Source organism: Chiloscyllium plagiosum, chromosome 4, assembly GCF_004010195.1.
Source record: "Chiloscyllium plagiosum isolate BGI_BamShark_2017 chromosome 4, ASM401019v2, whole genome shotgun sequence".
NCBI classification, from domain to species: domain Eukaryota; kingdom Metazoa; phylum Chordata; class Chondrichthyes; order Orectolobiformes; family Hemiscylliidae; genus Chiloscyllium; species Chiloscyllium plagiosum.
The window spans coordinates 14,667,568-14,680,228 of NC_057713.1; the positions used below are offsets into that span (position 1 = coordinate 14,667,568).

Genomic DNA, 12,661 nt, shown 5'->3' on the forward strand with positions numbered 1-12,661 from the left:
TTTGCTTTCCCAAAATGCAGCACCTCGCATTTATCTGAATTAAACTCCATCTGCCACTTCTCAGCCCATTGGCCCATCTGGTCAAGATCCTGTTGTAATCTGAGGTAACCCTCTTCGCTTCCACTACACCTCCAATTTTGATGTCATCTGCAAACTTACTAACTGTACCTCTTATGCTCGCATATATTGGGGAGACTAAACGTAAACTCAGGGAATGGCTCACTGAGCATCGCAGTCACCCCCATTTTAATTCCACCAACCACTCTTTTTCCGACATGACCATCCTTGGCCTCCTCCATTGCTAAAACAAACTACAATCTCCTATTGGAGGAACAACACCTTATCTTCCACCTGGGCACCCTACAGCCCGGAGGACTCAACATTGAGTTCTCCAATTTCAAATAACCTCACTCTCCATCCCTCAACTCCCTACCCAGCCCCTCCCACTCCCTTTCACTGCTCCCTGCCGCCAACTGGATTCATTCCTCCCATTGACCAGGTACCCTCTACCTATCTTCACCTTTCCCCACTTCCCCACCATGTCCCTGCCTCCCCCTTTATCTGCAGCTCCCCCCACTCCTATCCCCAGTCCTGAAGAAGGGTTATACCCAAAACGCCGACTTCTGCACCTCCTGATGCTGCCTGGCTTGCTGTGTTCTTCTAGCCTCCTGCCTGTCTTCTTTAGATTCCAGGGTCTGCAGGTTTTTTTTGTTTCTAATTCTTTTATTATAACAATTTTACTATTATTCTTTTATTTTTCATTTCAAAAATACTTCAATGGTTGTAAAATGCTTTGGGATTATCAATGATCATGAAATGTGCCATATAAGTGATTTTTTTTTTCTACTTTATATATTAAAAAAGCATTAGATCATGCATTAAATTTAAAATCATTAAGTCAATTTAACCTATGATTATTAACTGCTGCATTTCATTTGGTGTTTCATTCTTTTTCAGAACACTTCAAATATATATTCCAATCAAACATTTTTTCTACAACATTATCCATCCGGAGTATAGTGCAGTAACAGATGTCTACGTGTTGATGTTCTTGGCTGATGTTGTAGACTTCATTGTTATTGTCTTTGGTTTTGGGGCATTTGGGGTACGTAAATGTTTTTGTTTTATTTTAAAGAATGGTTAACATTTCTCCAAGAATTCTCACAGATCTTTGACCAAAGTTTCAGCAGAAGATCAGGATGACCTCTCACCCAACCAAAACAAAACTGTACTTTCTTTCCAAATCTATTTGCAGCGTGTATTTGATTTTAAAATATTGTGATCCGCTGTATATATTCAATACAATGCCCCTAAAAGATTATTTGATTTTAATGACTTTCTGGAGGTATGCTTCAGCTTGAGTTGGTGTCTATCTGTAGAGTCTGCATTGTCATGTAAGGTCATGGCAGATCTTCCACCTCAGTTTCATCTTTCTGCACTCTCCCAACATCCCTTAATTATCTTTATACTCAAAACCTCTGTTTTCAATATACTTGATAACTGAGCATCAACAGTACTCTGGGATGGAGAAATCCAAGGATTCCCAACCATTTGAGTGAAGACATTTCTGCTCATCTTGATCCTAAATGGCTGACTTTTTATTCTGTGTTCTAAATACCCTAGTCAAGAGAAACATTTTCTGAGCATCCAATTCTATCAAATCTCCTTTTAGTTTTGTACGTTTCCATTCAATCACTTGTCACCCTTAGGAAACATATGCCTAGTCTATTCAATTTCTCCTCATCGGCTAATCCTCTCAACTCAGGCATCACTCCGGTGAAGCTTTGTTGCACTCCCTGTAGTGGATATTGTCTACCATTAGGTAAGGAAATGAATACTACACACAATATTCCTGTAAAATTTCAGTAGGGTTTGAATGTTTTAAATTCTTCCTTATTCTGACTCTTACTATTTTCTTTTCTCGTTCTATGTGTCCCTCCCCGTATTTTGTACACCCTGGTATTCTGATAGTCTTGCCAGGTTCCATCATCCATGTAAAGTTAGTTAAAAGTCTCTGCAACAGCATTAGCAAATCACTTACAAGGAATTCAATCCAAGTTCTGTTCAGGTTCAACCTGTTCAGCTCATATAGGTGCTGACTGTTTCAGAGCCAGTCCTAGTGTCCTGAGGAATCTAAAGCCCACCTTCATGCACCATCTTTGGAATCATGCATTCATCTGTGTTTGTCTTTTTCTGTACTAACTTTTGCATGTCATCAGGAGTAATCCAGAAATTACTACATTTAAGATCTGTTAGCTGATCTTCTACCTAGCTTCCTAAATTCTGATGACAGGATCACATCCCCCATCTTACTTACGTCTTTGCTGCCAATGTGGACCTAGGGATTCTAGCAAATACCTGCTTTGAGTAGAACACTGTTCTGTGGGACCTGATGAAAAGGGCCAAAGAGCACTCTTGTCTCTTTTCAGTGACAGTAAAAACTCAATAGAGATTAATATATAACCATATTAGATCCATGTCCAAGTAGATTTCCATCGTGGTTCAGATTCCTAATCTTATAATACAAAGACTTTCTTTACCTTCTGCATGAAACAGGACCAAGTTACCCTGTGAACTTATAGCAAAATGAATATGAGAAAGAAGTTTCTGGTCTGCTGTGATCTATGGATTCCATCCACAAGGCAAATCAGGGAGTACAACTTTGCATCTTTGCATCTTGTTTTACATAATATGGTTGAAACATTTGGTAAACCTTGTTGGATTTGCGTATGGTTAATCAAGCCACAAATTGTCCTTCATACACATGCTTGTAATTGATGAAGAAACTAGGAGTTGGGAGAACTGCAAACAAAGAATGATACCTTGATGTTAGGTTAATATATATTACTAACGATGGATTTCTGGTTCTAAACTGGCAAGGGCTAAAAACCAAACATTAATGGATGTCTAATGCCCACTTAGATTGTCAGTGCTACCTTAAATTAACATTGAGCTTATTATCTGTTGCAGTTTATGTCCATTAAGTACACACTTGAACCAAGTTCTCAGTAGTTTAGGATGTTGTCACTGACCAGAGGTGGGTTTACTCCCACTCGGCAAAGTGCTAGATAATCTTGCAGTCAACCAAATATAGTATTTAAACAGTTTGAAATTTCAACCACTGATTAGCTATTTGATTCAAAGTCCAGCAATTCCCCAATAAACACCTGGAGCCCTGAATACTTGGTTTGTACTTAATTTACTTTGGCCTAGTTAGTTATGATGTTTTTCTATGAGACATATGAAGTTTATGCCAAGCAAAGAAGAATATTTTATATGTGGATTTCTCAAAAGCTTATTTGAAAAGCTCTTTTGGTTAATGTTGGGTTTCTCTATGTCCTAGAGATCCAGTCGACTCAGGAAATATTGCACATATGAAGACAAGAATTCAATAATGGCTGTTTTGTCTTCTACAGAAACATTCAGCAGCTGCCGACATCACATCTTCTTTATCAGAGGATCAAGTGCCGGAGGCATTTTTGGTGATGTTAATAATTCAGTTTGGCACAATGGTAGTGGATCGAGCACTCTATCTCAGAAAGACAGTTTTAGGAAAAGTTATCTTTCAAGTGATCCTTGTTTTTGGAATTCATTTCTGGATGTTTTTTATATTACCAAGAGTGACAGAAAGGTAATTTCTTATCTTATTATAGTTAACTGGAAATTTTATGATGGGAAGAAGGGTTTAGGTTTTGTAGACAAATTAACTGCAGGCTGGTAATTACATTTAGTAGTAGTTATATATATTCTTCCACTATCACCAATCATTTAAATCCTTAACTTTAAATACTTTGGTGTATTTGCATTTGTTTGCATAGATCTCTAAAAATAGTTTTCTTTGTTGTTTCCTTGCAGAAGGTTTAACCAGAACAAAGTCGCACAGGTTTGGTACTTTGTTAAATGTGTTTACTTTGGTTTGTCAGCGTATCAAATACGTTGTGGTTACCCAACACGTGTGCTTGGTAACTTTTTGACAAAAAGCTACAACTATATCAACTTGTTTCTGTTCCAAGGGTAAGGGAATTTCTTTGTAAATGTGGTAACTCAATTCAGACACTTTTCAATTTGTTTAAATATTTGCTGAAATCTATAATTACTTTCTAAATCTTCCATTGATGGAGTAAAAATTGCATGAGACACACAGCTGTCAATATCATATTTATAATAAGAAAAACAGAAACCTGTTTAAATGCATGGAGGTATCTGATGTTAGTGTGGTCCTTGTGCCAATGTATTGCTCACAGAATTAATTAATATTCTGTGTAATTTTATGTAACATATTGTTCCACCACCACAGATCAATCTCTGGTATCTCTTATTTTGTAGTCATTTTTTTCATATATGACCCAAAAGAATAAGGAGTGACAGGTTCAAAGATGTATTATATTTCATAAAGTTATAAGAAATAGGAGCAGGAGTAAATCATTTGGCCCACCAAGCTTGCTCCATCATTTGATAAGATCATGGCTGATCTGATTCCCTTAATTTCACTTGTCTGTCAATCAATTATAACCAAGACTCCCTTGCCAGTTAAAACTTAACTAACTCAGCTTTCAATATATATTTAGTTGTCCAGTGTTCACTGCTGTTTGTGGAAGATAACTTCAAAATCTAAAAACATTTCAGAGAAGAAATTCCTCTTCATCTCCATCTTAAATGGTAGCCCAATTAATTTTAACCTGTGCCCCCTCATTCTAGATTTGCATGAGGGGATATATCCATTTAGCATTGGTCATGCCAAGCCTCCTCAGAAATTTCAAAAAACCATATCTCATTCTTCTACATTCCAATGAGTATATGTTCAGTCTTTCTTTATCAATGTCATGACCCCAGCTGATGATAATATTGAACAATTTCAGCTTGGAAGAACATAATTTAATTGCCATGATGGTTGTTCACTGAATAAATTCAAAAGATTATATCACAATCAGTGCGATTCATGAATCCTCAGGTACTGAAGCAGTTCATGTCCAAATGTGATAAGACCTGAATAATATTGCAGTTTGATAAATGGCAATTAATATTCAGGCCACACAATTGCCAGACTAATGACCATCTCTAACAACAAAGAATCTAATCATTGCTCTATGAGAATCAATAGTATTCCCTAGAAAAATCCCTCACTATAAACATCCTGGGCATTATCTTGACCAGAAACTGAACTGAACAAGCCATATAAATATTATGGCTAAGAGTCCTGCAGCTAATAACTCACTTCTTGACACCTCAAAGCCTGTTGACTACCTACAAGCCACCCAAAGTCAAGAGAACGCCCCAGTTGCCTGGATGAGTACAGTTTCAACAACAATTAAGAAGCTTGACATGGTCCAGGACAAAACAGTCGGCTGGATACACACCATGTCCACTAATATTTGCTCCTTCCACCACTGAAACACAGAAAGAGCAGTGTGTACAACCCACAAGATGCATTGTAGAAATTCATGAAGGCTCCTTAGTCAGCACTTTTTAAATCGATGACCATTACAGTTTAGAGGGAATGGACAAAGATATATGAAAACACCATCATCTCTCCAACCTTAAATCTATACCATCTAGTTTTGGACTCCCCTACCCTAGAAAAAGATCTTGCCTGTTCACCATATCAATGCTCCCCATGATTTTATAAGCTTCTATATGTCACCCCTCAGGGAAAAAAGACCCAACCTATTCAACTTCTCCTAATAGCTTAAACCATCTAATGGCAGCAAAATCCTTGTAAATCTTATAAGACTTTCAAGTTTAAGAGCATCCTTCCTATAGCAGGGTGATCAGAACTGAACACACTATTCTAAATGTGGCCTAGCTAATGTCCTGCACAGCTGGAATATGACATCCCAACTCTAATACACAATGTACTGACAAATGAAGGCAAGTGTGCCAAATGCCCTCTCCATCATCCTATCTATCTGTAACTCCACTTTCAAGGAACTATGCATCAGCATCCCCAGATCTTTTTATTCAGCAGCACTCCCCAGGGTCCTACAATCAACCCTGCCTTGATTCATCTTATCAAAATGCAATACCTCGCTTTTATCTAAATTAAACTCCATCTGTCAATGACATTGCTGTTGGTCTGGAGTCACTTGTAGACCAGACCAGGTAAGGTTGGCAGTTTTCTTCCCTAAAGGAAATTAGTGAACTAGGTGGGTTTTTCTGGAAATTAACAATGATTCATGGTGACCATTAGACTCTTGATTCCACACATTTGTTGAATTCAACTTTCACTACCTGCTGTAGCAGGATTCAACCCCCATTCCCCAGAACATTACCTGGGCCTGGATTAACAATCCAGTGATAACACCACTCGGCAATCCCCCCTCCCCTCAAGATATAATATCACCACCTTCCAGGGAAGTAGTGATGGCTAATGTTGCTGACTCACTCAATGAAACCCAGGTACAATGAATGAACACAAAACATTCTAATAATTAACCAGTGCCAGGCATCTGTTCAGTTTTGATGTAACTTGGTCTCCCCAGATTTCGACTAGTTCCGTTTCTGACTGAGCTCAGAGCAGTGATGGACTGGGTCTGGACAGACACAACCCTTAGTCTCTCCAGTTGGATCTGTATAGAGGACATTTACGCTCATATTTTTATTCTGAAGTGCTGGCGTGAATCTGAAAAGGTAAGAAAAGAAAAATCATTATTGAATAGTACCACACTGTGCCACACAAATGCCAAATAATGACCATCTTCAAAAAAAAACTAACCATCTCTTCTTGATGTTCAATGGGACAGTAACAGCAATGTGTAAGGTGCACTGCTGTAACTCACCTAGGTTGTTTCAACAGCACCTTCCAAACCCTTGAATTCTACTGCCTAGAAGAACAAAGGCAGCAGGTGCATTGGAACACCACCACCTACAAATTTCCCTCCAAGCCACACACCATGCTAGCTTGGAACTATATCACCATTCCTTCATTGTTGCTGGGTTAGAATCCTGAAGCTCCCTTCCTCATAGAATGTGCCCCAAGGATTGTAACAGTTCAAAAAGATGTCTCATTGCCCTCTTTTCCAATGCATTTAGGATTGAACAATAAATGCTAGCCTAGCCAGTGATGCCCTCTCCCCATGAACAAATAAAAATAAAAGTGACACTTATGCTTTGAAACAATTAATCATTTAATAATTTTTGAGATCATTCACTAAATTCTTTAGCTCTTTATTATATTGCTCAGAATATGGCATTGTTTTATGTATTTGAATGGTTGATTTTCTTTTGTAGGTAAACACAAGGACTGCAGATGTTGGAAACCAAAGTCTAGATTAGAGTGGTGCTGGAAAAGCACAGCAGGTCAGGCAGCATCCGAGGAGCAGGAAAATCAATATTTCAGCAAAAGCCCTTCATCAAGAATAGATTTTCCTGCTCCTTGGATGCTGCCTGACCTGCTGTGCTTTTCCAGCACCATTCTAATCTAGACCCCCACATTTTTTTTGTATTTCACATTAGCAGAACAGTCATTGACACAATGCATATCCTAGCATAGTGCTGTCTATACCTCAGGATTTGTGAAGTCATTGAGCAGGGGTTGGTGGTAGCTCAGTGATAGAAGATAAATAACATTGTAATTCAATAATTTAAAATCTTACAGACTATTTTGAATCAATTCATTTATTTTAATGCTTTATAAATGCTTCTCAGGTAAAGTACAATAGTGTTGAGGAATGGAACTCTTCCTATCTTGGATTTCCACTGTTAGCTTACACATAAATCAAGTATTGTACAGCTAGATGAAACAGAAAGTTCCAACAACAAAGCTCGTCCTACACTCACAAGGGCACAATCAACTTGAATACTTTTATTTTTACTGTTTGTCTCCTATTCCAACCATCCAGGGTCCTCTGAATATGACTGGTAGCTAATTAATGCTGAGTTGTGAAGAGTTTTTAGAAGTTTCCACCTGTATTAAAAACTCAGCATGACTGGCAATTTGAGGTTTGGCATTGATGGTGCCATCTGACTTGGATTTGCATGGCCAATTTATGGCAGGTGCAGGTTATTTTTGAAAGGGTTATAAAATCTCTTGTTTAATGATCTGCCTTTGTTGGGTTTCATTACAGCGATATCCTCAACCACGTGGACAGAAGAAAAAGAAGGTTGTAAAATATGGCATGGGTGGCCTTATCGTCTTCTTGTTAATATGCATTGTGTGGTTCCCACTCCTCTTCATGTCCTTGATCAAATCTGTTGCTGGTGTGACAAATAAACCATTGGATGTATCTGTTTCAATAACCATTGGAGGTTATCAGGTAAAACAATTGCTGTAAGTTTTTTAATACTCATTGAAGTAATCAAAAATATCAAGGCTGTCATTTTCACAATTTATGTTAAAGAATGGTGGTGAATGAGCTTTATGGCATCACTTTCACCATAGCTTGGAGTGAGCTATCCTATACAATGATGCACTTCTCGCCTCATTATGTATGCAAGCACTTGACTCAGCAAATTGTGTGCTTCATGAAATAGAAGTACTGTACTCAGCACTACTGACACCTTTTAGCTTGTGCCGCCATTTTTAAAACCCAGACAGACAGAAAAGTCTGAAACTACTGCTGGATAGGCCGATGGAGACAAAATCAGTCCTCTTCCCAGCTGACTACAATTCTCACTGGCCTGTGAATTCTCTTATTCCATTTAGGTCTAATGGGACTCTTTTGCTGTCTTGTGTCAGCAACTACTATGGTTTGCCAGCCAGGATCCTGAAGAAAATTTTAAATGTTTGACCAAGGTTTGACTTTCCTTTGGGGTTTTGCTGTGGGCTAACCTAGAGTCCCTATTTCAGGATATGTTCTGAGTGAGACTATGCAATTGCTTTCAATCAAATGGTGTTCCCTAAGCTCAATCAGACTGATGAGGGTATCCACTTCCATCGGATTACCCTCCAACTCATATGTTCTACTTTTCCAATGATAAAGCCAGTTATAGTGCCTGTTTGAAATCCATTTGTGTTTAGCAAGTAGGTGCTTTTTCATGGTTACATTATTAATCCCACATATCAAATGATCTCTCAGCCCATTAAGGTTAAACCAAAGTCATATGCCTCTGCCAGTTGTCTTAACCTCCTCAAAAATACCAATATAGAATCTTGAATTACCAAGTAAAACCAGTAGCGTCTCAGAATTAGAGGAGGTATGGGGTCATAATATTTGTTAACTAAGTAAGGCTGCTAATAACTAAGAAAGCTGTGGGTCCATAGATACTTTGCTTTTCATCTGCCGGAAAACCAATACATTCTTTCTACATATTGTGTCCAGTCTTTGACAGCAGGATCAAATGATGCAAGCTTCCTAAATAATGGCATTCTGCCAGAAAGGCTTACTCCAACTCAAAGATGATTATTGCAAGTGAGTTTCTTCAGGAATGTCTTTTTCTCTCATTGCCACTGAAATAACTCCACAGAGGTTGGTATTCCATCACCAAGTGACCCTTTATTTACACATGGAGAGTCCTTGACACTGATCCTGCTTTCTCAGAGCCAGCTTTCAGGATGTTGACGTTCCTGTATTTTTACATTTTTTTTGCTTATTTTTCCCCAGCACCCATGTTATTTGTGTGCAGGTGGCATTCCTATTTATATCTGTCAGCCAGGGCTCTCTGATTGGACTGGATTAACAGCCCCAATCAGGGAAATTATATTCTATGAAGGGCACCCAGCTGACGTCAATGCAATCACTACAGTCTGGTAGCATCTGTGGAGAGAAAAATAGGGTTAATGGTTCAGGACCAGACCTTTTATTGGACTTGATAAAAGACCACTGACTTGAAACATTAACTCTGTTTTCCTCTGTACCGATACTGTCAGATTTGCTGAATTAATCCAACACTTTTCGTGTTTGTTTCAGATCTACAACATTCACAGTTATTTGTTTTATTTCAGTGCCCTGTAATATATGCACAGTCTCACTGCTGCTTTTTCGCAGTAATTTGGTGCAGAGTACGCATAGCTTCAACTCTCCTCCTTCAGGAGATTCCAGTATCCTCCAATTAACTTTAAGATCTGATCTTAAAATCTTTAATTACCCCTATCACTGTTCCCATAACCTCAACAACCTGATACAATGAAGTTCATCTCCAGATCTAAACTATATGTTTACCCTGAGGTACTATGGACAGCTCCCTGATAAGCTCCTGGCTAATAGATAGTAAAGCCCCCTGAATGATTTATACTTTCTTCCAGACTGACCTGGCAGAACAGTTCTGACTAAATGGGCATTCACCCTACCCCCCCAAACTCCAGACTGATCTCCTAACAACACCTCATCTGTCCCCTCATAATCCCAAGAGCGTTTGTATTTAACCTGAGCTCTGACTTAAGCCCAGTCACCAGCATAGATTGAAGGGACTGACTGACTATGCCCAAACCTCTAGACTGACGTTGAACCAGCCTTTGATTGATTGAAAAAAACACCTTCATCTCACTGTACACTGATGTGGAGGTCCTGGTGTTGGACTGAGGTGGACAAAGTTAAAAATCACACAACAACAGGTTATTGTACAACAGGCTTATTTGAAAGTACATGTTTTCAAAGCACTGCTCCTTCATCAGGTAGCTAGTGGGGCAGGATCATAGGACACAGAATTTATAGTAAAAGATCAAAGATGTTTAAATCAGTTTCATGACAAAGAAGCTTTAAATTAGAATCAAAGATCTTTTACTCTAAATTCTATATCCTGTGATCCTGTCCCACTCAGCTACCTGACAAAGGTGCAGTGCTCTGAAAGCTTGCACATCCAAATAAACCTGTTGGACTATATCCTTGTGTTATGTGATTTTAAACATTGTTAATTGAACACTGACTTTGCCATCATACAGTGTGTTTTTGGCTCATTCTTCAGCTCTGAGTTTTATTCAGCACCATGTCATAAAGCGACATGTCCATCCCATCTCAGACTGATATCTTTCCTCTTTGACACTTCCCTGCCATGAACTATCTGCCTCTCATTCTGTACAAAAAAATCAGGCTGGGACACAGAGGCTATTTGGCTCTACGTCAGTGTTAAAAAGCAAGTTGAAACACAAAGGACACCTGCACTTTGTGCAGAAGTGGTTTCATGTAAAGGGAAGCTAGATAGCTGGCACTGCTATTCCATGAGTTGTTATGGATGCTGATAAGGCAGATTGCTGGGTACCTGCTCTATTTTGTGACTTACGTTTTTGCACCATTAAATTTCTCATTTATAGTGAGGAAGATTGAAAGTGTGATATAAGATTGAAAGTAACATATGAGGAACGGCTGAGGATACTGGGATTGTATTCGTTGGAGTTTAGAAGATTAAGGGGAGACTTAATAGAGACGTACAAAATAATACATGGCTTGGAAAAGGTGGATGCTAGGAAATTGTTTCCGTTAGACGAGGAGACTAGGACCCGTGGACACAGCCTTAGAATTAGAGAGGGTCATTTCAGAACAGAAATGCGGAGACATTTCTTCAGCCAGAGAGTGGTGGGCCTGTGGAATTCATTGCCACGGAGTGCAGTGGAAGCCGGGACGCTAAATGTCTTCAAGGCCGAGATTGATAGATTCTTGTTGTCTAGAGGAATTAAGGGCTACGGGGAGAACGCTGGTAAGTGGAGCTGAAATGCACATCAGCCATGATTGAATGGCGGAGTGGACTCGATGGGCCGAATGGCCTTACTTCCACTCCTATGTCTTATGGTCTTATGGTCTTATATACAGTTAAATATTAATTAACTGCCAATGGATGGTAAATAGCTGCCCTCCACCTGGTGACCAGAGTTTGAGATGCGTCATTAAACATGTGAGAACTTAATGGGAAACCTTTCTCCACAGCAAGAATCTGATCTCTGGATTCTTGCCCAATTAAATTGTTTCACACACTATCATTCTTGTAACTTCAGAGGGGAATACTGTTAGTTCTGATATGACGCAATAGTCCTTGTGCAATGTCACATTATAAGAAAATCATGCAATAGCTGCGCCATTTAAACTAATGGGGCAGGAATCACATCATAGCCAATGCAGGTAAAGAATGTTCATGTTCAGTCATCCTGACTAATATTGATATAAAGTGATGTTAAATCCAATTTAAAACCTCTTTGTCATGAGACAGATTTAAACGTGTAGTTTTCTCCTTATTTCCAACAGGCAAAGTTAAAAGGAGTATACTATATCTCTTCCTAAAATAAACATGATATGCAGGTGCTGGTGTTGGATTGGGCTGGACAAAATTAAAAATCATATGATACCAGGTTATAGTCCGACAGGTTTATTTGGAAGTATGAGCTTTCAGAGCACTGCTCCTTTGTCAGGTAGCTAGTACAGTAGGATTATAGGACACAGAATTTATAGCAAAGGATAATTGCATCAGTGTGTGACACTATGATATTTTGTTATAAATTCTGTGTCCTCTGATTGTACTCCACTAGCTACATGACAAAGGAGCAGAGCTCCGAAAGCTCGTACTTCCAAATAAACCTGTTGGACTATAACCTGATGTCGTAAAATAAACATATCATTCTTGATATACTGAGATAGAACAATAGCAAGGCAACTCAAATGCTCACAGAGCTGGGGAGGCAAATACTTTTATGAGAAGCTGCTTGTTCCAAGGAAAACTAGATTGTTTTCTGGAAACAAAATGCAATCCCTCATCATATGAGAGTTAAAAAGACAATGGGAATTGTCTGATATTTGAG

General features: G+C 38.8%; 1 protein-coding gene across 1 annotated transcript in view; it reads left to right on the forward strand.

The window, feature by feature from the left end:
- Positions 1 to 12,661, forward strand: part of LOC122548766 (piezo-type mechanosensitive ion channel component 2) — a 746,345-nt gene that overhangs the window by 708,419 nt on the left and 25,265 nt on the right. Inside the window, exons 46-50 of the mRNA XM_043687533.1 lie at positions 958 to 1,105; positions 3,417 to 3,631; positions 3,856 to 4,014; positions 6,480 to 6,627; positions 8,064 to 8,252. Of these exons, the coding sequence (XP_043543468.1) occupies positions 958 to 1,105; positions 3,417 to 3,631; positions 3,856 to 4,014; positions 6,480 to 6,627; positions 8,064 to 8,252 (859 nt within the window). The remainder of the gene's footprint in view (positions 1 to 957; positions 1,106 to 3,416; positions 3,632 to 3,855; positions 4,015 to 6,479; positions 6,628 to 8,063; positions 8,253 to 12,661) is intronic.